Genomic DNA, 26,305 nt, shown 5'->3' on the forward strand with positions numbered 1-26,305 from the left:
TGGTCATTATCATTTGAGATTGGGCCAAGAAGATACGATAGATAGCGGAAAAATCAAAACATTGAAATGGAGATACGCTTAATTGTATTTGGCTATTTACCCTGCCGATAATAAATATTTTTTGATGTTACAAGCATTTTTCAAGAAATTAGAATGTTTAGAATAGTTAGATATGTCAAAAAATTCTATTTGGGCTTTACCTGATATTTTATTTAGTAAGATGGAATATCTCTTAGAACTTATTTCGGTCAATACCTCGACAAATCATGGATCTTAAAAACATTAAGTTACTAGATTTTCGTAAAATTTTTTTAACAACATTGGATAAAAACACAAGAATATGGGCAGATTCAATGAATCGAAAACACAGTTTAGGTATTGTAATGGCAGATAATGCATTTGAATGTATATGTGACAATTTGGACTTTATTGAATGGATAAATAAAACGAAAGTCAATCTTGACAGTCGCTCGTATAAATGGGGCATTAATAACTGTGTGAGAGGCATACGAAAAGATGCATAATTTATTTTCTCATTGCAAAAACCCAATATGGCTGACCGTGGCCTTCACTTTGTTGTCCACGGGTTTTATAATCACTTTATTATTATTCGCATATAGGAAACGATGGGAAATATGTTTATACTTTTACCGGAAGTTCCGGAAACTTGTCGAAAAGAAATATTATAGAAGTTTTATATATGACGTTTTCATTTCATATGAAGGTGATAGTTTACCTTGGATAAAGAGCTGTTTAATTCCAGAACTAGAATACGAATGGCATCTTAAGATATGTTTGAAAGATCGTGACTTTTTACCAAGAGATTCTTATTTTGACATCGAGGCAGAGAGTAAAGAGAACAGTCAACATGTTATATTTTTGATTACTCCATCATTTAAATCATCAAAAGATTATATGTTTGAAGTTGAGAGAGTAAAACACGAGAAAAGAATACAAAATATAAAAAAAACATCATAGTCTTAGCAAAGGACATTACATTGAAAGACGTTCCAACTAAACTTGCTTATATTTGGAACCATGTATCATTTATTCAGTGGCCAGATAACACTGGGGATATTAATGTCGCATGGCTAAAATTAAGGAGATGGATATGTCATGATTTTCTGTAATACGGCATTCATACTATAGATGTCATTTTTCTATTACTTGTCTTATGTTTAAAACATTATTAGTTTTGTTGTAAGAATAATTGTGTATACAGAATCTATATAACAAATGGCTCATCAACTTCTTGGTAAAAGATGTAATCCTTGTCAAGATTTGGCTGGTTCACCTTTTTGTCTTTTTTGATTTATGAGCTCTTGTTTGGATTTTAAAATTTGGCATTGAGCATCCATGAAGAGACATTTATTGTTGAAATGCTCATCTGGTCGATGCCTATATTCAAATTTGATGGACTGTCAGTCCTCCTAGAGTATCACTAGTCTAGTAGCCATTACTTCGGTACTTGCAAGTAAATACGGATATTGTGTTATCAACATTTAGTGATAAATATTTTTTTAAATTATCTGAAATCGTGGAATGTCTCTCTCATGCAAAGCTCTTATTATGTATGTGGCTTTTGATATACTCTTTGCTCTTTTTGGTTTATAAATATACAGGTTTTAAATTATTTTGGTCTCGAGCATCACTGAAGAAACATTTATTGCCGAAATCTGGTGAAAAGAAATTGCAGTGGACTGTCATTCTTTTTTTCTTTTTCTTAAAATAAATTAGTTGCTATAAAAACGAATACCTCTGAATAAATCATAGCAGTTTGTAAAAATATTCAATTTGCTTTAATTTTTTAATATTGGAATTGTAAATTCAAATTCCCTTTAAAATTGTTTATTTTACTGTATTGTCTTCTTAAAGATGAAACTTTATCTGACAACGACATGGAAGTTCAGCCGCGATTTTTCGAGCAAAAGAATGTATAAATTGAAAACAAAAGGTTAAGTACCTTGCTCTAGTTTAGTACGTTAATCATTCTGTAGAATATATTTTTAGTAAGATAGTACTATTTTTTTGGGATCATTTACAATATATTCAGTACTTTGATAAGTGTTTTCGGAAGTATTTAAACTATCCGATGTTTTATCGATTGTTGCTTAGGATAAAAGTAACTGAGATATCACTGTTTATCTCACCACACCAGATATTGCCGGTGGTGACCGTCGATTTGAGCACGTGGGTCTGACAGGAATTAAGATAGTCGAAACAGACAACAAGCAAAAGTGAGAACTTGTTTATTTTACATTTTCAAAAGAGTATAACAAGATAAATCGAAAAGCAATAAATACCATTGTTTTGAAAATATCACAATGTTGGAAAACATAATCCAAACGCATGGTCATGTAATTCAAGATCGAACTCTTCACAAGTTTCATGACCACACAGTTTGCAAGAGAACTTGCGATGAACGAGCGAAGCATTGTAACAAATAAAAACGCAAGTTACTCTAAAATTTCAATGGACTTGTTGCCAAGGAACGAAAAGTTAACACAAGAAAAATTGCAATGACCAAGAGAGCATTGCTACAAATAAAAAACCACATTAAGACATATCCATCTGACACGTTACAAAGAGTGCAAAGTGAACAAGGCCAGAATCTCAGTTTGAACATAACATCAATGTCCTTGAAATAGTGAACTAAAGTTTTTTTAAAAAGTCACACACAACAAAAAACTGATGCCAAATATAGATAACAAATAAAAACGCACGTTACTCTAAAATCTTTTTGATTATGTTGCCAATGAGCGCAATGTGAACGCAAAAATATTTCCGATGACCAAAAGGGGCATAACAACACATAGAAACGCACGTTTCCATTGAAAACTCTATGAACATGTGGACAATGATTGAAAGGGGTCACGTTCAGAATCTCATTTTGAACACAAAACTAAGAATTGTTCCATGAAACAGCATGAACAAAGATTTCAGAACAACACACATCAAAAAGCAGATTCAAAGTATAGATACAATGAATAATGTTATTATAATTTATATAACATGGTTGTAAGTTGTTCTGATATCTGGGGTAAACATTCAAAGAGGTACTAGTGGAACAAATTGTCCTGCGTATGATGTTCTTTTAATGATATGATTCATGTTTTCTTAAATTTCATATTTAATACAATTTGAAGCTACGTTGCAAGCAAACACCATGGCCTCACATGATATAACAGCCAATCATTAAATAATATGAGCATATAACATGTGGTATGGGTTTATCAATGACTGTGTATTTTATATCTCAAGATCAGTCGAGTGATAGATTTCAGTATGCATAATATAAAAATACTTATTTTTAAGTTAAAAACTTAAATTATATACGACAACAAACATTTGTACATGAAAAAACCATACTAATAAGGTAATCAAAGTATCATGCTGTAGTTTTTGTATGCATGCTTGAAATTCACGACCTTTTTTAATATGTCATGATTTAAACCTCCTTAAATGTAAAGAAGTAAACAGTCAGCTATTAACACCACGTTTGCACCCGTCATCATAAAACCACCAGCAAAGTAATGAGTGGGGTTCGTGTTGCTAAGTCCATTTTTCTATGTTCTGTTTTATATACTATTGTTTGTCTGTTTGTCTTTTCCTTTTTTACCCATGTCGTTATCAGTTTATTTTTGATCTATGAGTTTGAATGTCTCTCTGGTATCTTTTGACCCTCTTTTGTTTTCGAAGGTGGAAATGAACAACAATCGGCTTTTGACTATACCAATACTTCCCGAATCGTTATATTTTTTTAATTCATTTCATAATTTTGGTCAGCCTACCCTTTTTTCAGTATTGATTATTCTCTTCAGGCAATCCAATGTTACATCATTTAACTATTATATCATGTTCTGTTCGAAAGATTAATATCTTTTCTAGATTGCACCATTCTCAAAGTAAAGTCAACTTTAGGTCAAACTTTAACATGAACTTTAAGTCGAACTGATATTAGAACTTGAATTTACTTCGCTGATCAGTCAACTTTATTTTAGGGTTTCTTTTTCATAATATAAAGTACACCACAAACCGATTTGGTCACAACTTTTTTAGAAAACAGAACATATCTACATGGTTATATACATTCTTACTGCAACACAATTACACAGAAGAACACATATTAAAAACAAATATTGATGTTTGGTGTTTTTTTGTATGTCCTTATACTGGATTCATCAGACTGTACTTCGAATAGCTCTATATAATAATGAGTACAATTTTCGATAGAGGGTTGCTGCTTACAAGGAAGCTATTAAACCAAGAGTTTCAAATGGTGAAGTTGGAATCATCCCTTTGTAAATTTTACGAACGCCATGACGAGTTTGTTGGCCGTAACGGAATTACCGTTTCACAGATGATATCGAATATGTTCATAATGTTGTAACTACAATCCACTTCCCTTTTCAACAGGAATGTTACCTACCGAATTATACTATTTACCGGTTTTGTAATAATATGAGCAGTACGGCGGGTTCCACAGGTGTAGCAGTATCTTCTTCCCCTATCGGACCATATGAGATCACCCACAGCTTTTGGTGGGGTTCGTGTTGCTTAGTCTTAAGTTTTCTACGTTGTGTTTTTTGTACTATTTTTTGTCTGTTTGTCTTTTTATTTCTTAGCCTAAGGGTTGTCAGATTATTTCGATTTATGAGTTTGACTGTCTCTCTGGTATCTTTCGCCCCTTTTTTCAGTACATATCCATACAGATATTAGTTATATTGGTATTAATCTTGCATATAATGGACATATTTCTAAATATAGTATAAGAACAAAATTTAACCAGATTTCTTAGTTCATTTCTTAGGCAATCGTTTCAGCTGTCCAAATTAGCAGATTGATTACTTTAAGCTTTATTTCAATACATGCCAGCATATGTTGTATAATGCTTGAACATTTTTTATCTGTTATTCATACCGTTGTTTACGAGTTTGGTTCTATTCACAGATAACGAATATTTTCATAATGTTGTAACTACAATCCACCTCCTTTCACCACGAATGTGACCTTCCCAATTAGACTATTTACCGAGCGTTTGTAATAACATGGGCAACACGATGGGTGTCACATGTGGAGCAGGATTTGCTTATCCTTCTGGAGTATCTGAGATCACCCCAAGTTTTTTGGGGGTTCGTGTTGCTATATCTTTCGTTTTTCTATGTTGTGTCGTTTGTACTATAATTATTTGTCTGTTTGTCTTTTTTCTTTTTTGGTCATGGCGTTGTCAGTTTATTTTCGATTTATGATATATATTGAAATGCGGTATGAGTGCCAATGAGACAACTTTCCCCTCAAGTCGCAATTTATAAAGGTAAACCATCATAGCCCAAAGTACGGTCTTCAACACGGAGTCTTGGCTCACACCGAACAGCAAGTTAGCTATAAAGGGCCCCCAAAATTACTAGTGTAAAAGTATTCAAATGGGAAAACCAATGGTCTAGTCTATATTTAAAATAAAGAGAAAAGTGACACACTCATGAACCACATCAGCAAACTACTACTGAACATCTGATTCCTGACTTGGGACAGGCGCAAACTTATATAATTTACAAGTTTGAATGTCCCTCTGGTATCCTTTCAGTCCCTTTTTTTATACACATACATAATCTAAGTAAAACAACCGTTTTTAAATGGGACATCTAGGGTTTTGAATATGAAAGAATAATTTGTATATCATTTAACTTTCTTGTATAAACGGATTGATGATATGAGACTACTCATAAGACATTTTGAGGAACCATGGTAATAATAGTTCAATTCCATTTATTGCAGGATTTACTAGGATTTTAATAGAAAAAAAAAACCTGTAAAGCTATTAAGACATATTTTATTTGGTTTTCAATCTTTTTTATCTACTGAATAACTTTGTTTCTTTTGAAGGAGGCAGTTTTAAAATGTATTTAGATCTCTAAAAATATGATTGATATGATAAATCCACAATCAAATTTGATGAATTTAAGGTAGACATATACTTCCCGGTAAATGAAGTAAATTTATTCATGTGTATTCGCCTTTTGGGTTTAACTATGATTCATAACCATCGCACAGTTTGTGAAAGTTGATTCAGTAAAACATCTCCCATTGACTTTAATGCTAATCTATGTGTGGAAATAAATTTATACCTGATTTACCTTTAGAAATTAAAAACTTTCATATATCATTCATGAAAGTACAAATGTAGTCCTATCTGTTGCAACAATAAAAACATAGGAGCATGCGGCACTTTTGGGCATTCACATGGCCTTGTTTACAAACAATGTAGATTCGCACTGAATTCCTATACTGACCCCCATTACTTTTCAACCCTGTAGAAAAAAAAATTAGTACATTAAGCATTTTTTTTTTTTTTCAATTCTAGTTTTGATCCATCTACCAAAAAATATTCATTACAAACATTATCTACCAATGAGAAGAGCTCATGACTCGGTTCTATACAGAAAGCTCTCCCCCAAATGGGCGGTCCCTGATGACGTATATTTATTTACTGAATTTACCCCTATAAGGGACTTTTTTCTTCTTTTTCAACTTTTGTTGTAATAAACATGTAATGTATCCAATTTTTAAGTTCCAGTTTCAATACAACCTTCATAAATGCTGAATTTGTAAAGATAGAGCAAAATTTATACTACAGCCCATACTGCGGCCAATGTATATTTGGTATATAAAGTTGCGCATTGACTGTTTTTAAAGAATGGTGTAAAATACTATGTTTAATAAATATGAATTGTTTTCTGTGTTTGCTTTGACCAGTATTGCAAGTACATCTAGTAACTAAAGTCTTGGTGTACTCTTTGTTAAATTTTTCCTTATATGGAAGTTTTTGATTAAATACCATGAAAAGACCACAAAAAGACTTTTCAAAGGCTTTTTTAAGCAGTTTCATACCAAATAAAACAACAATTATGTTTCATTATACTAAATCTGTGTTTTAATTACTTGTAAAGTTCACAAAATGTCATTGACAATCACTCTGCAGAAATTCCTGCTACACCAATACCAGAATGGGTTCTTCGCCAAAACTAGACAGCCAGAACTGAAGTAGAAAAAAGTGCCAAATATGAAAAAATAAGATAAGGTATGACCAAACTTTGCATTTGGAAGATTAAAGTAACAGTTTAGAATATTCAAATGCAACTATTTAACATTAAAAATCCAATTACAAACATTTCAACACTAGTTTCATAGATGAAGGACATGTAATCATGAAAAGTTGTCTAGTATATTTTTTAAATAAAGAAGCGCAATGCGTTATGTAAAAATAAATGAATACCTTTATGCGGTCAGATTATTCGAGTGTTAAAATACTAGAAAAGTGCTTATTTACCACTTATTTTACAACTTAACATGGGGAACACAGCTAAGAAAAAAAAACACTATGTCAAAGGGAGGTAATCCATTTTTTTCATATGATTTTATACATTATGAGGAGAAATATGTGCAAAATATGATGTAAATGGGGAGAATATGTATGCCTGTCATTGATATGATAACTCTCAAGTGTAATTTCTATTGTTTCTTTCAATCTGGACACAAAAACTGATTTTTACCATATACTCCATGCTTCTCTCACAGTACACTCATTGCATCCTGGATAGCCGCAGTTAAAGATAGAAATTTGTATAAAAAACAACTTCAAATGGTTCCAAAATCCTTCCATTACATTAACATTTACAGGAAATGAGTTTTGTGATTATTGTGTGGCCTTGGACAAGTACAGTGAAAGATTGCATATTTTCCTATAGGGGTAAATTCAGTAAAAAAATCTCCCATTGACTTTAATGCTAATCTATGTGTGGGAATAAATTTATACCTGATTTACCTTTAGAAATTAAAAAACTTTCATATATCATTCATGAAAGTACAAATGTAGCCCTATGTTTTGCCACAATAAAATCATAGGGTCATGCGGCATTTTTAGGCATTCACATGGCCTTGTTTACAAACAATGTAGATTCGTACTGAATTCCTATACTGACCCCCATTACTTTTCAACCCTGTAGGGGAAAAAAATTAGTACATTCAGCATTTTTTTTTTCAACTCTAGTTTTGATTCAACTACCAAAAAATATTTATTACAAATATTATCTACCAATCAGAAGAGCTCATGACTTCAGTTCTATACAGAAAGCTCTCTTCCAAATGGGCGGTCCCTGATGACGTATATTTATTTACTGAATTTACCCCTGAAGCATAAGTTTATAAAATGAAGTCTATGGCAAGCCGTTTTAATAATATTCAATAAGACAAAAAAAGAAAAAAAACATTTTAATAAATTCCATTCGTCCGAAGTCCTTTTTCTGTATTGAACTCCATCAGGAACAGGAAGTTAGGTACAAAAAACCAATCGCGTACTTTAATCTAAACAATTGAAGAGCTTTGTGACCAAAAGAATCTATAATTAATAGCTAGGTCAATGTAAGGTCAGCTTTGCATGAGGGAGTTGAAACCTTAGTTTCTTTTAAATTTTTTAATTTATGTGGTCATTTTTATAAATTTCCTGTTTACAAACCTTTGATTGGCACAACTTTTTGGAATTTTGGATACTCAATGCTCTCCAACTTTGTACTTATTTGGCTTTATAAATATTTTGATATGAGCGTCACTAATGAGTCTTATGTAGACGAAACGCGATTCTGGCGTTCTAAATTATAATCCTGGTACCTTTGATAACTATTTACACCACTTGGACGTTTCGTCCCCGATGGTATCACCAGCCCAGTAGTCAACACTTAAGCATTTAAGTGTTGACATGAATATCAATAATGTGGTCATTTTTATAAATTTCCTGTTTACAAACCTTTGAATTTTTCGAAAACTAAGGATTTTCTTATTCCAGGCATAGATTACCTTAGCCGTATTTGGCACAACTTTTGGATACTCAATGCTCTCCAACTTTGTACTTATTTGGCTTTATAAATATTTTGATATGAGCGTCACTGATGAGTCTTATGTAGACGAAACGCTCGTCTGGCGTACTAAATTATAATCCTTGTACCTTTGATAATTATTATAAAATAACGTGCAACTTAAGAAGACTTTGTTAGGAATTTTGTCAGTACCGAAGTACAATAACTGACTACTGAGCTGATGATCTTCTCGTAGAATGATAGTCAACCAGCAGCAGTATCGACACAGTGTTCCAAAAATGGGAGAACACGTTATAGGTCTGATACGTATGTATGAGAAGCGAAACAGTTGAAAAGCTCTCGACTTGCAGCAGTCTTAGCACACGTGCAGTCCTAATTTTATCAACTTTAAGAGATTTATTCTATAAGACATATTTCAATATATCAGATATCTTATTTAGTTTATCTCTATAAGTTTATAAAATATCGTATTAAGTGTATGAGATACATCTTAAAAAGACATAGTTTTAATTCATGAATTATCTCAATTAGTAAGATATCGTATTGAATATTTAGATACCTTATAATTAGATATAAGATATTTTATATAAGAGATGAGTGACATCCAAACTTATCAGTCGAAACTTAAGTCCCAAGTCTAAAAAAAGAAAAAGACAGACAAGAAGACAGACAGGCAGAAGTACACAAGGCAAAGTATATTAATTTATTAAACTAAAGACTGAGCATCACGAACCCCACAAAAATTTGGGGATGATATCATGTGCTCTGGAAGGGTAATCTGATCCTGTTTCACAAGTGGCATGTGATGTATAAGGTATCTTATTTAATTTGTTGTTAGATATTTGATTCAGTTCAATAGATATATTATGACGTTTAGAATATATCTACATAAGTTTATATAATATATGTTAAATGAAAATATTTTTGATAAATTATATACTGGTTAATAAGATATTTATTAAAATAACCAAGATGTTTAACTAAATAAGACATCTTGTTACTTGCTTTATAAGATATCTAATAAACTAGATACTTTCTCTAATCAAAAATATAAGATATCTCGATTACTTAACAATATTTTATTTTTACTTTATAACATATCTTGTAAATGGAATAAATATATACTGGCTTGCCATAGACGTTTTTTTTTTACTTAATATCACTGGGGTAAAGCTGATGACCGTAACTGCATTCACGGTCATCCCAAGATGTCGGATGAAAAATTAGGTCAGTTTCTGTATTGTCTGTTAAAGTGTTTCTATATCATTTTCTTTACAAATCATACATTGAAACGATGTAAATTTATAAAAGAATCACTCGGAAATCACTAATTACTTCTGAGAAATGTGCATGAAACGGGAAATTCGATTTGAAAAAATCGCCAAGATGACCGTAAATCACAATCGAGATGACCGTAACAGAATCAGCGATTCATAACAAGGCTGACCGTAACTGCTTTTAAGATGACCGTAATTTGTAAATGATGACCGTAACTTTTAAAGGATGACCCTCAATTCTAAGAAATATCCGTATTTATATAACTATCTTTTTGTATCAAATGATTAATCGTGTTGGTATAGACATATTAATATGAAAGTTTTATCCTATAGGTAGAAGAAAATAAGACGTGCTTCAAATGCAAAGATTACCATATGTATCTTTTTTACAGTAGAGGGTTCAATTTTTAAAATGAATTTGCCAAAAGACATGCGGTGCACAGCCTTCAACTGCTCGACAAAAGATTTTTTTTTGTTTCTGGGATTCCTTTTAATGACATATAATAAATACACATTTTTAAAAATGCCAAAAAATTGCATGTACACCCATCGATATTATATCGTCTTTCATTTTGTCGTGCAAATAAAATAACAGAAATATTTTGAAAATATCATTCGAATAAACTAGTGAAGGTGAGCTCCAGCAAAGTAGATCCTTAAAATAGTATTGTACGAAAAGCGTATCACAAGGCGGAACGTTGTCAATTTGTATATATATAGAAATGTTATTCATACAGTCAGGATTCTACTTCTTCAAAATTATCTCCCCATTACGCCAGTTCATGCTCACAGTCGTAGAAATGGAAGCCATTGTAGGGATGACGCTCTGCCAATTTTGATCTTGAAAACTGATAAATTTATCCACATAGCACCATTACGATCGATCGTTATATGTCAGTTATATTTTAAAAAACAAATGTATCTACTAGCTAATGAGCATTAGTTAATGATCTTGTCTGCATTGATTCAACTTAAAAATATTGTCTGTTTGGATGTCAGATGGAATTTTTGAAAATTCTTAGGCATTTAAAAAAAATCTAATTAAATATTTCGTGGAAGGGCAGACTAAACATTTTCAGTGGTTGAAGATTATAAACCCTAGTTATCACACACACATTTTCATCATCCAAATTAAAAGACTGTCATCAAGTACTTTTAGAAAAAATAGCTAGTCGAACACACCTACTCTGTTTTTGTGATTCAGTAGATAGGTATCTCAATAAAACCATATATTTCATCTTTTCGTACTGTCATTTTTTTACGTTATAAAGTCAACCTGTAGCTTTGATATATAATAATGATAGAATCTGAAGCGAGATGCTATATAAAATACTCTTGTTTTGTACGTTTTAAAGACAAAATATACACCCCAAACATGCCCTAACATAAAAAGGTGCACTCGATTTTTCTCTTTTCGATACAATCGTTACCTGTTTTGGGGATTTTTTTCTTGATTCACATAATGGAAGGGCAGACAAGAAAATTTCTGAACTAAAAGATTGATATGATCTACGTCCGTGATAAAAAAAAATCGGAGGTTATGCATTTTCTACATCCAACTTATAGATACTATATATAAAAAAGAAGATGTGGTATTATTGCCAATGAGACAGCTATCCAGAAAAGACCAAAATGACACAAACATTAACAACTATAGGTAACCGTAAGGCCTTCAACAATGAGCAAAGCCCATACCGCATAGTCAGCTATAAAAGGCCCCGATAAGAACCATGTCGTCGACTTGATATCTTATTGTTTTGCATTACTATGTAATAGATACATTGAAAACTTATGCAAATGGTGTTTTTAAAATAAGAAAATTGTCGTTTTATATGTTTCTATTAACTTTGTAAAATTTTGTTACTATATCAAACATTACAGTTAACTTTTATCGCTTTCTCGATAAACACAGAGCTTCGATTCTTTTGTTCTATTTCAAAAGTGTTTCCGCCTGCATATATCAAGACAAATTAAGATTTTAATCTGCTTCCTCTGGACCCATACACATGGGCTCGATTACCAAATATTCGTATGTATTATTAATGTTTAATGCTCCATTTATTGGCATTATGTTTTTCTGGTCTGTGCGTACGTTCGTCCGTTCGTCTGTTTGTTTGTCCGTTTGTCCAGCTTCAAGTTAAATAAAATTGAAACTTAGTACACATTTTCCCTATGGAATGATCTTTTTAATTCTAATGCCAAATTACAGTTTTATCCCATTTTCATAGTCCACTAAACATAGAAAATGATAGTGTAGATGAGGCATCCGTGTACTAGGGACACATTCATGTTTCTTCAAATTTTCGTCGTATCGCTGTAAATTTGTGTTAAAATTTTAACGTCGATATCAATAAATATTTCATTGTTTACGAGAAATATGCAATTTACTATCATTGTTATAAATCCTAAATATGGCCAATTATATTATAGTTTAAAAAAAGAAATTTATGAAACATATTTATATCCGCTAACCGAGCCCCTATTGAGATCGACAAACTCAACAAAAAAGCTTTGAATACAATACGGATATTTCTTACAATTGATGGTCATCCTATAAAAGTTACGGTCGTCCTATATAAATTACAGTCAGTCTTTACAAATTACGGTCATTACAAGTTACGGTCATCTTTTTACCAATCACGGTCATCCTTGTTTTATGTTACGGTCATCTTGAAAATATTTTGATTATGATTTACGGTCATCTTAACGATTTTTTCAAATCGAATTTCCCGTTTCATGCACATTTCTCGGAAGTAATTAGTGATTTTCGAGTGATTCTTTTATAAATTTACATCGTTTCAATGTATGATTTGTAAAGAAAATGATATAGAAACAGTTTAACAGACAATACAGAAACTGACCTAATTTTTCATCCGACATCTTGGGATGACCGTGAATGCAGTTACGGTCATCAGCTTTACTCCAGTGAATATGGATCACATATTTTAGTGGTGAAATTTAAATGATCCAAACAATACAAACGGAATAGAGCAGAACATTACTAAATTGTCAACACTTTTTATTAACATGAATATCAATTTACACTGGATAATAATCATTTCAGATACTAACAAAAGGTAGGACTCCTCCGCATTTATGTACACATAAGTAAAAAACAAAAACACGCAAGTAAAGTGTTATAACTTAAAACCTTTTATATAACTGAATATCAATTTACACTGGTTAATAATAGTTTCCAATGTAAACAAAAGGGGCAACACCTCGTTTATGTAAATGCCAGCAAAACAAAACCAAGAATCCAAGGTGAATGGTTATAACGTCTTCACAATCACTGCGAAACAACAAATAAATGTAGAAAACATTGCAAGGACTCTCTGCAAAAAGTACTGAATTAGTAAGTATTTGATTAACCTACAATTCATAGATGTATGTATATAATTTCAACAGCTTTCATGAAACGGATTGATATACATTTTTAATCAACTATACAAAGATAAAGTCAGTGCAATATTATATGTGGCAATGACAAAAAAAAACATTGACAGTATTAATTAGTCTAGTTTAAACACATTTTATTTATTAAATCTAAGCAAAATGGATGAAACATCAGAAAATCATATTTTTCTAAATATTCTTCATATCGCAATATACGTATATATACAATATTCATGTAATATTAAGAGCATCCACATAAAACGAACAAATTTATTCGATATTAACGAACTATAAAAATTAGTTATTCATATCATTTGATAAAACAAAAGAAAAAAGAAAAAAAAGAAGCAAATCATTTTTTCTATGATAATGGCTAAGATTTGACGACGTTGATCATCTGTTCCTGAACCATTCGCAGTTTATGAAGTTACAACCTTTAAATAACCAAACAAAGTATATAGTGAGAAGAACGTGTTTTATCTCTTTTCTGTTTTGTTTGTTTTAAGTATGGATGTATTGTGCTTTGTTAGTTATGATAATAACACTTTATTTCTATAAATTGTTTTTCATTTAATTTATATCATGCATTTATTTTTGTGCTATTGTCCCAAATATTTTCAAATGGAAATCAGGTTGTTTTATTTTTGGTTTTTGAATATCGATAAGCAATTTTCTGAATATAAACAAAGTAAACAACACCCTGTACCTTCCAGAACGTATTATATTCATGTGGATATTCACTTGTTTTTTAATATTCAAGATGCGTTAAATGTTGATTCAGGACTTGAACATGCTTATTTGATACAAAATTAAAACAATGCATGTATATATCATAAACTAAGTCTTCTGTGCAAGATTTTATCATTTCTTACGCAATAATATCGTATAATGGTCAATTGTTTTTGTCTCATTCTGTTATGATTTAACAAATATTTCAGCTAATTAATTGCCGTGTTGTGAAGCCGTAGTATACCGATTGTCACCTTATAGTAAACAATCAACAAAAACGCATGGATATTGAGCACATGTATAACATGTACAATCAGACAATAGTTTATTTCAATGACAGATCCATGCGTATTGCGATCACCGGATTTTTCCGAGTAAGGTCACGCTAAAGTCAAATGCATACGGAAAATATTTCGGCGAATTTCTACCTGGAAGCCAGCTATTAAAAAAAAGTATACTTCTTTTTAATGTGGACACACTAAAGAATTTTCTTTGAAAAAAGTATATATACATCAGTTTTATAATAAAAACTATCCAAATATTTATAAAAAATATGCTTCTTTTTTTTTTGCGGTTTCATATGACTTTAGCTTTTACGTAAACAGCATATGTAAGCCTCGGTAAAGCAACTTGCAAAATAATGAATACATTTTAACAACGATGGCAACATAGTTTTACCTCATGTAAAAATGCAATATTATTCGTTTGATGTGTTTTATTTGATTTTGCCATTTGATTAGGGACTTTCCGTTTTGAATTTTCCTCGGAGTATTTTTGTAATTTTGCTTTTTATATAACGCCTTATCGTACTTATACATACCGCCATTGCATTATTGTGCTATGGTCATTTTTTATATTCCCGACTTTTTGTTTGCTTACTACTATGTTCTCTTTTTTATTAAAGATTTTCTTTGTCGACATATTAATTGTTTGTTTTAACACAATGCCACCTGTTGTACTCCAAGTTTTGACATTTAACAAAACTGTATGTTTGTTTTGTTCGCACATTGTTGTTAATAGAATATTATGCGACAGTCATACCAGTGAGATCTTTAGCTAGCTATAAACAAGGTATAATTTACCGTTTTCTTTATAGGAATATGCCTGTACCAACTCAGGAATAAGAATCAGAATAAGAATATTTATTGAATCCAAGTATAGGGCCCGTTTTCATGCATTTACATATATATATAGTATTAACTATACATTTATTTGTAAGATATATTATATTAAAAATAAATAATCAATTAATTATCCTCCACACAAAATGGTGTTTGAAAATAAATAAATAAAATAGAATATTAATCCTCTATAGTTCATACAAAAAAGCCCCCAAAAATAAGATAAACTAAACTATATCACTACTTCGTGTATATTGAGTTTGTGGAATGCACATTTTCTGTTATTGCAAAACAAATATTAGTACTTATAAATCTTGACACTCACATATTAAAATTTTTGGATTCACATGACGTCAGCCAAATAAATTGTTGGTACTTTGAAACATAAATTTTTACATTAAATATAAAAAAAAAACAAGATGTGGTATGATTGCCAATAAGACAACTATCCACAAAAGACCAAAATGACACAGACATTAACAACTATAGGTCACCGTACGGCCTTCAACAATGCAAAGCAAAGCCCACACCGCATAGTCAGCTTGTTTCACTGAGAATAAGATTCCGTTCTTTTCATATGCAGAGAGATAAAAGACACAAAAGGAATATTCAAACTAACAAGTCGAAAACCAACCGACAATGCCATTTCTAAAATCACAATCGACAAAAATATAAACAACATTAGGCAGAGCACAACGTTTTCATCTGAAGTGTTGATCCATAGAAAATAGTTGTTAAATATTCATAATCATAAATCCAAAGACAACTATTACCCTATTCTATTTATTTTTCAGAATTATGTAAGAGAATAAAGAAGGCGGGAAATAATGAAATATATTAACTGATCATCGAACTTAAACTCGCTAGTTTATTTATAGCTCTTAAGGTGGGCTATTACCAACCAAAATTTAAAGTTACTAGATCACAACTATGGACCTGAAGTTATATGCAAATAATTATTAACAAACATTTGAAATGTCAAATACTGTGTACGGAATATATACTTTCCACTAAACAATGACTCTTAATTGATAGCATTTAATTCAGTTTACAAAAAATATAAACGACTACTTAACTTATCTCTTCTGTGCATTTAATGAAATAAGTTGTTCAGTATATGAAGAAACGAAACAAAAAAGAGTACACACACAAAAAACGTAAATTCGTAAGAATGCCTTATTTTGAATACATAGCAATTTCTTTCATGCTTATTCCCTTTGTGACATCCCTACAATGTGACATTGTGCTTATTGAATCAACAGAAGGAAGGAAGAAGATAGCCAATTGTCAAAATATTGGACTAACACAAGTTCCGTCCTTTCTTCCAAATGATATAAATATACTGGATCTTAGCAAGAACAACATTAAAAATCTCAGTAATTATGATTTTGAACGGTACGGAATATTGGAAAAATTGATACTAAAGAAAAACATACTACAATGTATTGAAGAAAAGAGCTTCGTTGGATTAAATCGATTGAAGATTTTAGATATGTCAGAAAACAAATTGAATTTGATGCAAAGCTATACGTCGGAAATATTTCTACCGTTGGTAAATTTAACAAACCTAGATATTCGACGTAACATAAAGCAACCGTCTGATACCAACTTGTTCCACTATCCTGATAACGCTTTTGCTGTTTTAGAACAGTTGGATTTCTTTGCATTGGACATGGCTCCAAATCCGAGTTTTGGTAAAGGATTTAGGAGATTGAAAAAGTTGAAATCGTTGACCTTCGAACTTTGTTATTTGAAATACCTTAACAACAGTGTGTTCGAAAACTTTTCTTCTAACATAAATGAGTTCAACTTAACAGGATGTCGTTTACATGTAGTCCATGTAGAAAATAATATTCTTCTTCCCTTCCCAAAGATGACCAAGTTAAACTTAGAAGGAACTTGCATGCATCTCAAGCAGGCACTAAACATCTTATCTCCCTATGGGGGTAAAAAGTTTACATTAATGAATTTCGGAGGATTGAGCTGTCCTGTATTCAGTAATGAAAAGAATCCCTTTGCATTAACAATCACAAAAGAAATGATGCGATATCTAAGAACTATTTGTGTCGAATCGTTAAACTTATCAGACAACGGGATAATTGATTTTGAGGAAGATTCTTTACTGTCGTTTGATAGACCAAAATGTTTAGAACATATTTACTTCAAAGGAAACCGTTTCGCCTTTTCAAAGGGCAGACAAATGGATGAATTACAAAGTTTTATTCAAACCTCTACAAACTTAAAAACCTTAGACTATTCATATATTCCAGTTCGATATGAACTGAGCAATAGCGATCTGGGTAGAAATATTGTCCATGAGAAAAAACAAAGTAAATCTTCTGAAGTCATTATTTTTCCTCGCTCATTGACAACTTTACTTCTAAGTAATGTGTTATGTTATGATTTTGAAAGACTGTTGTTAATTCCAGAAGAAAGCAATTTGACATACTTGGATCTTTCATTTGGTTTTTCGCTTACAGCCATTCTGTTTCAAAAGAACTCATCTCAGAAAATCGAAACATTGTTAATAGATGGCCATCCACATTCTACGTTTATAGATCAAGACGAACTGATAAATAACGGGAAAATCAAAACTTTAAAATGGAGAGATGCTAGTTTGTATATGCACATGAATCCTGAAAATAAGCATTATTCTTCGAGAATACAGGCACTATTTAAGAAGTTAAAATACTTAGAACACCTAGATATGTCAAAAAATTCCCTGTGGTTTTTACCTGAAAATTTGTTACAAAGTATGACATATCTTTCAGAATTACGTTTATCCAAAAACTTATTTCGGTTAGTTCCTCGGCAAATTACGGATCTTACAAACATTAAATTATTAGATTTTCGTCAAAATCTGTTAACAACATTGGACAAAAAAACACGTATTTGGGCAGATTCAATGAATCAAAAACAGGGGTTAGATGTTTTAATTGCAGATAATGCATTTGAATGTAAATGTGACAATTTGGATTTTATTGAATGGATAAATAAAACTAAAGTCAAGCTTGACAGTCGCTCGTATAAATGTACGCTTGCTAATGGTTCATTAATAAATGTACGAGAGGCATACGGGAAGTTGCATGATTTGTTTTCTCATTGTGAAAGTTCAACATGGCTAACCGTAGCCTCAACTTTGTTGTCCACGTGTTTCGTAACTGCTTTGTTATTGTTGATATATGGTAAACGATGGGAAATTTCTTTATTCTTTTACCGACAATTCCGAAACATTGTCAAAAAGAAATATTGCAAAAGCTTTAAATATGACGTTTTCGTTTCGTATGGAGACGATAGTGGACCTTGGATTAAAAAATATCTTATTCCAAAATTAGAACACGATTGGAAACTCAAAATGTGTTTGAAAGATCGTGACTTCTTACCCGGGTGTTCCTATTTTGATATAGAAGCAGAAAGTATAGAAAAGAGCAGACATGTTATTTTTTTGCTTACTCCATCTTTTAAATCGTCAGAAGATTACCTTTTTGCAGTTGAAAGAGTAAAACACGAGAAAAGGATACGTAATATAGAAAACATTATAGTTTTAGCAAAGGGTATATCATTGAAAGACATTCCGACAGAACTAACTTATATTTGGAACTATGTATCATTCATTCAGTGGCCAGATGAAACTGATGATTTCGATATCATGTGGCAACAATTAAGGCTATGGATTTGTCATGATTTGATGTAAAATACCCTTCCTATTTATCTTATGTATTTGAAAATCAAAGGAAATACTGTATCAATATCAAATTATTATCAAAATATTGTAATAAATAGTTATGGCCTATACTAAATAAAGTAACATGATTCTTGATCAAACTTATGGTTAAACTTAGAATTATATCACAAATGCATTTTGTATTATGCGTAATTGTTCGATTAAATTGTCTATTATGTATTGGAATTACTGTTGGGTAATATATATTTTTTTATGCGTGACGTATTTATTTTCAATCAATAAAGTCATAGTATTTAATATTTGAAATACATGATGTTATTTGAAATATGCATACACGTTTAGTGGTCAATCTTTGATTTTCTAAAACCCTAATTTGACAAATAAGTGGAGTTGTAGGGGCTTATTCTTCGATGCGTTGTATCAGAATTTTTTAATTTTTCTTGATAGAATCATACGAAATAAAAAATAATGTAGCTATATAGAGTAATCTTTCCATTGAATATAAATGTTTTTTTTTTCCTTCTTTTTATCATCGATAATTTTTTATTTTAGTTAACCCATTGGAATATACTACAACATAAAAAGGATAATTCCAAAATCAGGGTCGACAGAATTCAAATAGAGCGGAAGAAAATTCTGTCGCTACCGATTTTCAGCAAGATTACATCCCAGCTCCTTTGTTCTACTAGGGATGATCTGAGCCGGATTATCCCTTCCTGATCACCCCGGCTTGAGTTTCTTTGTTTTGCATGCTTTCTTTTGTTTTGTAACATTTTTTGGCGGGGAATGCCTAATCCACAATAAAACAATCGAACTCAAGACCTTTGGCATATCAACCAACAACACATACCCCTACACTAGGACGACTAGATACCAACTCTCAGAATTTAACATATTCAAAGGAAGCAAGATATTTTCATAAGTAGGGCGAATATGCATAACTTTTATCAGTGGGATTTCACATGTTTTATAAATAAGGCGAGTTGTCACACTGATTGTTCAATGGGATTTTACCCTTTTCATAAGTGGGGCGAGTTGGTAAACAAGAGTGGGGCGATTGTTTAAAAAGTGGCGATTTTTTTTAGAAAGTGGCAATTTTTACAGAAAGTGGCGATTTAGTGTGAGCCGATTGGCCAGTGGGGCGAGTTGACATGTTTCATATTTAAACATCGTGTTCGGGGTTCATAAAGAGTATATATTATATAGTTATGTATAAAGTATATCATAATGGTTACTAAACTAGATTTTATGAATTGTAAATGTTTTTTCGTCTAATCTAAAACAGCTGGGATGTTAAATTGTAATCCCAATCGGACTTGGTGTGTCAGTGTCGGATATCCCTCTGGCCTCAAGTCATCGAGGTGATCTGACACTGACACACCAAGTCCGACTGGGATAACTATTACTTACAGAATATTGTATAAGTATATTTAGTCGTAATGACGACCGTTAAACTATGTGGTACCAATTTCAGTAACTAGTATTGATTGAGTTGTGTTTAATGCAACTTTCAACACTTTTGTACCAATCATTGGCGGTCAAGTTTTATTGATATAGGAAGTCAGAGTGCTCCGAGATAATCACTGAACTTCGATATGAAACTGACAATCCTTCTCAATTAAGATTGGAGTTAACAGGGTAGTGATATAGTAGTTTTACTACTTAGACCACTCGGCAACCGACGCTCCTCAGGAGTCTTCCTGGTAACATGTTAGAGTATTAAAAAAAAGAAGATGTGGTATGATTGCCAATGAGACAACTCTCCACAAAAGACCAAAATGACAGAAATTAACAACTAGAGTGTTGGTTTTTATTTTATGTCAGGGCTCTTTTTTTGTACCGGCAAAGTATTTGTATATAAATAAACTCATCATAGATATCAGGATTAAATTTTGTATTTCTGTTTTGACTACAAAAGACTCATCAGTGACGCTCGAATCCAAAAGAGTAAAAAAAATAAAGTACGAAGTTGAAGAGCATTGAGGACCAAAATTCCTCAAAGTTTTGACAAATACAGCGAGGTAGAAAATATATTGGTATGGTTTCTGGTCCACTTGAGTGCAAAATTTCTGAACGTATGATTTTACAATACGAATCATTTTAAATGCTGACTTTTAATTAAAATTTCAAGATTCTTGTCAACTGCTACTTCCTTTATTACGAAAACTGCTTTGATTTCGTCATTGAAAACCGAGTTTCTGAAGAAAAAAAAAGTTCCTGCTCCATTTGTTGCACCCCTCGTGTTGTTTATGTAAATACAAACATAGTTGATGTTTCAAAAATGAAATTATAAGAAGTAGTCGTATTATTTCTATTTCTTTTCTCTTTTGTTTTTATTAGAATAATGTCGATTTCTGAAAATCAAGATACTATTATTACATTTGATAGTATACATTTTTTTACTATTTGATGATCTAGTAAATGATATACAAACATACCGCTATATGTATTTAATCTATACTTTACTTTTATATGAACTCGGTTTATTCAGTTTACGAACGATCATTTTATTTCTACACCTTCGTGTTAACTATTTTTTTTTCAAATTTCATAAAAATAGTTACCCGGAAGAAAGTATCAAATGATATACGTTAAGGCGCATGAAAGATCCCTTCAATGTTGTTTTTTTTTTAATTCCCACAGCAAAGAGTAGGTTTGCCTAGATATTTAAAATGGAATAGTGTACGATAGTTATTTACTGTGACTGTGGCAAAATACAGTTTTGACATCTGAATCAAATTCAAGCCATACAAACACAGTTATTTTGTGATCTTGTGTTTATTTCATTTGTGCGTGTATTAATGGTCGTTTGGATGATATTTTGGCTCTCAATAATGACGACTTCAGTATGTATATTAATGAAATTTATCCTGTTGAACTTACTTTAAATAAAGCTAATACTAACAATGACCACTGCCCTTTTCTCGATCTTGATATCTATATCACAAATGGAAAGCTGAATACTAAAATTTATGATAAAAGGGATGATTTTTCATTTCCTATCGTTAATTATCCGTTTTTAGATGGTGACGTTCCCTTGTCACCATCTTACGGTGTTTATATATCTCAACTTGTACGATTCGCTCGTGTATGTAACAATGTTTTAGATTTTAACGAGAGAAATGTATGTATTACTGAAAAATTATTACACCAGGGTTTTCGATATCACAAACTAGTCAAAACATTTACTAAATTTTATCATCGGTATAAAGACATCATTCGTAAATATAGCTCAACATGCAGACTTCTAATACGTTCAGGTATTTCACATCCAATTTTTTATGGTAATATTCTTTATAAAGCACAAAGGTGTCAGTATTCACCTCAGAAACTTACAAAACCTTTGAATAGACTTATTAAGAAGGGATATAATTACGATACTGTTGTCAAGTCATTAAAAATTGCATATTTTGGCGTTAATATTGAGTCACTGATAAGGTCTTTGCATCGGAACTAAACACATTTATTCTAAAAACAGTTGTTGGCATGACACGAGTTATGTTCTTCTCATATATGTTATGATGGTATGATACTAAACCCCTAACCGGAAGGATTGTGCCTGATGTTCATATGATGAAATCATAATCTTTCAGTCAGTTTAGTTGAAGTCTGGAGCTGGCATGTCAGTTAACTGCTAGTAGTCTGTTGTTATTTATGTATTATTGTCATTTTGTTTATTTTCTTTGGTTACATCTTCTGACATCAGACTCGGATTTCTCTTGAACTTAATTTTAATGTGCGTATTGTTATGCGTTTACTTTACTACATTGGTTAGAGGTAAAGGGGGAGGGTTGAGATCTCACAAACATGTTTAACCCCGCCGCATTTTTGCGCCTGTCCCAAGTCAGGAGCCTCTGGCCTTTGTTAGTCTTGTATTATTTTAATTTTAGTTTCTTGTGTACAATTTGGAAATTAGTATGGCGTTCATTATCACTGGACGGGTGCGGGAATTTCTCGCTACATTGAAGACCTGTTGGTGACCCTCTGCTGTTGTTTTTTATTTGGGCGGGTTGTTGTCTCTTTGACACGTTCCCCATTTCCATTCTCAATTTTATAGTATAATAACGATATATAAGTTAAATATGTCTGTATAAAAACATATTTATTAGGATGTATAACTATATTTATCAAACAGTGCCAGGCTTTTTCGTGTTACTTTATTTAGTTTATGCTCAAGAATGTAATATAACAGTTCATGATCATTTATTAGAGAAAATAAAGACAGCTAACTGTAGTAAAAGAGGTTTTAGAGGAGTTCCACAGACACTCCCACGTGATATCACCGTTCTGGATCTAAGTGGAAACAAAATTCGTCGTATCAGTAACTACTCTTTTGAAAATTACAGTTTATTACACAATTTATCGTTGGCTAAAAGTACACTTCACATAATGGAGGAACATGAATTTTATGGATTAACCCGGTTGAAGTTTCTGAATATGGCTGACAACATTTTGAACCTGAAATATGTCTATACTGAAGAAATGTTTTTGCCGTTGCAAAATTTGATTAATCTGGACTTACGACGGAATATTCCGAATCAACCGACTGTGGATTTATACCATTATCCAGATCAAGCTTTTGCTGTTTTAAAAAAGCTAGTATTCTTAGCATTAGATATTGCGCCAAATCCGATTTTCGAAATAGGATTTCAAGGGCTGAAAAATCTAAAATCATTAACGTTTGAATTTAGTTTTTTAAAATATCTACGAGGATATACTTTTGAAAACTTTTCATCGAATCTAGACGAATTGAAACTGACTAGATGTCATTTAATTTTTTTGAAAGTGGAAAACAATGCTCTTGTTCCTTTTCCTAAAATTACCAAAATACATTTTGAAGAATCATGCATGCATCTGAAACAGGCTCTCAACATACTGTCGCCATATAATGGCAAAACTATTGAAATATTGAATCTTCGAGGTCTTAACTGTCCCATTTTCAATACACAATGAATATCCATTTTCATTAAAAGTCACAGCAGGCATGATGAGATATTTGAAAACTGTTTGTGTAGAAACTAGATTTATCAGACAACGGGATAGTTGATTTTGATGAAAACTCGCTATTGTCATTTGATCGACCAGAGTGTTTAAAACATTTATATTTTAAAGGAAACCGGTTTGCGTTTGCCTATGGACGTCATATGGACGAGTTAAAAACATTTTTTAACAAATCTGTTGCGTTGAAAACATTTGACTATTCTTATATTCCAGTTCGATATAAGCTATACGCAAATGATTTTCGTCAATATTACGGAAAAGATTATCATGTGTCTAACAATGTGATATATTTGCCTCGTTCTCTAGAAAAATTAGTTTTGGGTAATGTACTCTGTGAGGATATTTCTAGATTGTTCTTTATACGTCGAGGAAGCAATTTGACTTACCTAGATGTGTCGTTTAGTTATACAAACAATGCTGTAGTTTTTGAAGGAAACGCCTCATACAAAGCAGAAACTTTGGTCTTAGATGGTCATTTTCACTTGACATTGTACACAATAGAGCTTGTTAATTTTATAAATGTAAAATATCTTTTGTGGAGAAATGCTAGGTTGTTTCATATAATGCATGCTCGTTCAGATGATATGTTTTTTAAAAGATTTATAGCCCTTTTTAGAAAATTTGAATACCTCAATCATTTGGATATGTCAGATAATAGTCTTTATATTTTACCAGAAAATTTATTCATTAATATTGATCATCTATCAGAATTATCTTTGTCTAATAATTTGTTTCAGTCCACTCCAAGTGAGATCATTTCTCAAAATGATATTAAAGTACTTGACCTTAGTAGTAACTTACTACCAACAAAAACTCGTGTTTGGGCGGATTTAATGAATCAAAAGCATGGTTTATATTTTCTTCTTGATGGCAATGCATTTGAATGTAATTGTTACAATTTGTATTTTATTAAGTGGATACAAGAAACCAAAGTAAATCTAGATAGCAGATCATACAAGTGTACACTTGTGAACGGTACCGTGATTACTATATTTGATGCATATGAAAACATGCATGATTTGTTTTCCCACTGTAGAAATTCAATATGGCTGATGGTCTCTTCAATTTTGTTAGGAACAAGTTGTATCTTGACTATGATAGTTTTATTATACAATAGACGATGGAACATAGCTATATTTTTTACCGCATATTTCGAAAGATTGTTGAAAAGAAATATGGTAAAAAATACACATATGACGTTTTTGTTTCATATGGCGGGGATTGCATACCTTGGATAAAAAAGTACTTTATTCCAAAACTAGAAAACGAATGGAAACTCAAAATATGTGTAAAAGATCGCGACTTTTATGGCGGAGAGTCATTTTATGACGCAGAGGCAGAGAGCATAGAAAACAGTAGACATGTTATATTTCTACTAACTCCAATATTTAAAGTCTCGCCAGACTGTCTTTTTGAAATTGGTACAGTTGATAAAACTTAATGCCCTTGTAATTTTCAAGAAACCCTTAGCAGGTGCTTTATGCTGGAGAGTTCGAATTTCCAAATGTTTGATTTACGTGCGTTTATTAAAACTAAGTGAACGCGTTTAAATGAAAATGTTTTAGATCTACCCAAGTTAGAGCCCGTTTACCCTGTGATTGGTCAGTTAGTATACTAAAACATCGTCGTCAAACATATGTCAGATGTAAAACGTTTACGGAGCACTCGAAATAAAGGTGATTTTACTTTTAAAGCTAGCTTTTTGTGTACATTATAAACAAACTATATTTTTATTTAAAAGTTATCACGATAGTTTATTCAATACAGAAATATATATAAAAACCATTTTAATTTTAACATTGGTTGCAAATTATTTGGTTTCAACATATTATTTTGAATGAGTTTTTTTCTTCATTACTTTTTCATATGTTGAAAATTATTTAGTATTGAAATATTGATTGACCAAACATGATCGCATATGATAATTAAAAAATAAAATGTTGCAAAATTGTCTCTAAAATTTTTATTTATAGAAAACATCTAATTTGGCCATGCTTTGAGTAAAAAAACTCGGATTGTGTTTGTTTCGTATAGGTCACTATGGCACGATTGTACATATGTTGTCATTGCTTTAAATCGTGGGAAATTGCATGTGTATACAAAGAATTATCTAACATAACAGCCAAGTCCATGTTGAAAATAGTAACACAATTTATAGCTTGCATTGTTTTATTCATATTATTTTCAAAGTCATATTCCTTGATTCATATCCGTCTTTATAGTTCC

The 26,305-nt window shown here is 31.5% G+C and overlaps 1 protein-coding gene and 1 pseudogene across 1 annotated transcript; both read left to right on the forward strand.

The window, feature by feature from the left end:
- Window positions 1-13,357: 13,357 nt before the first annotated feature.
- Window positions 13,358-19,384, forward strand: LOC139521847 (toll-like receptor 2 type-1). Its single transcript, XM_071315502.1, has 2 exons — window positions 13,358-13,502; window positions 16,188-19,384. The coding sequence occupies exon 2, from the start codon at window positions 16,511-16,513 to the stop codon at window positions 19,085-19,087; it is 2,577 nt and encodes an 858-aa protein (XP_071171603.1). The 5' UTR covers window positions 13,358-13,502; window positions 16,188-16,510; the 3' UTR covers window positions 19,088-19,384.
- Window positions 19,385-23,188: 3,804 nt separating this feature from the next.
- LOC139521366 (toll-like receptor 3) lies at window positions 23,189-25,709 on the forward strand (annotated as a pseudogene).
- The last annotated feature ends 596 nt before the right edge of the window (window positions 25,710-26,305 follow it).

This window comes from Mytilus edulis, chromosome 4 (genome assembly GCF_963676685.1).
Source record: "Mytilus edulis chromosome 4, xbMytEdul2.2, whole genome shotgun sequence".
Lineage (NCBI taxonomy): Eukaryota > Metazoa > Mollusca > Bivalvia > Mytilida > Mytilidae > Mytilus > Mytilus edulis.

Coding starts and splice junctions, on each gene's coding strand:
- LOC139521847 (XM_071315502.1), top strand. CDS start 16,511: ATGAAGAAACGAAACAAAAAAGAGTACACACACAAAAAACGTAAATTC.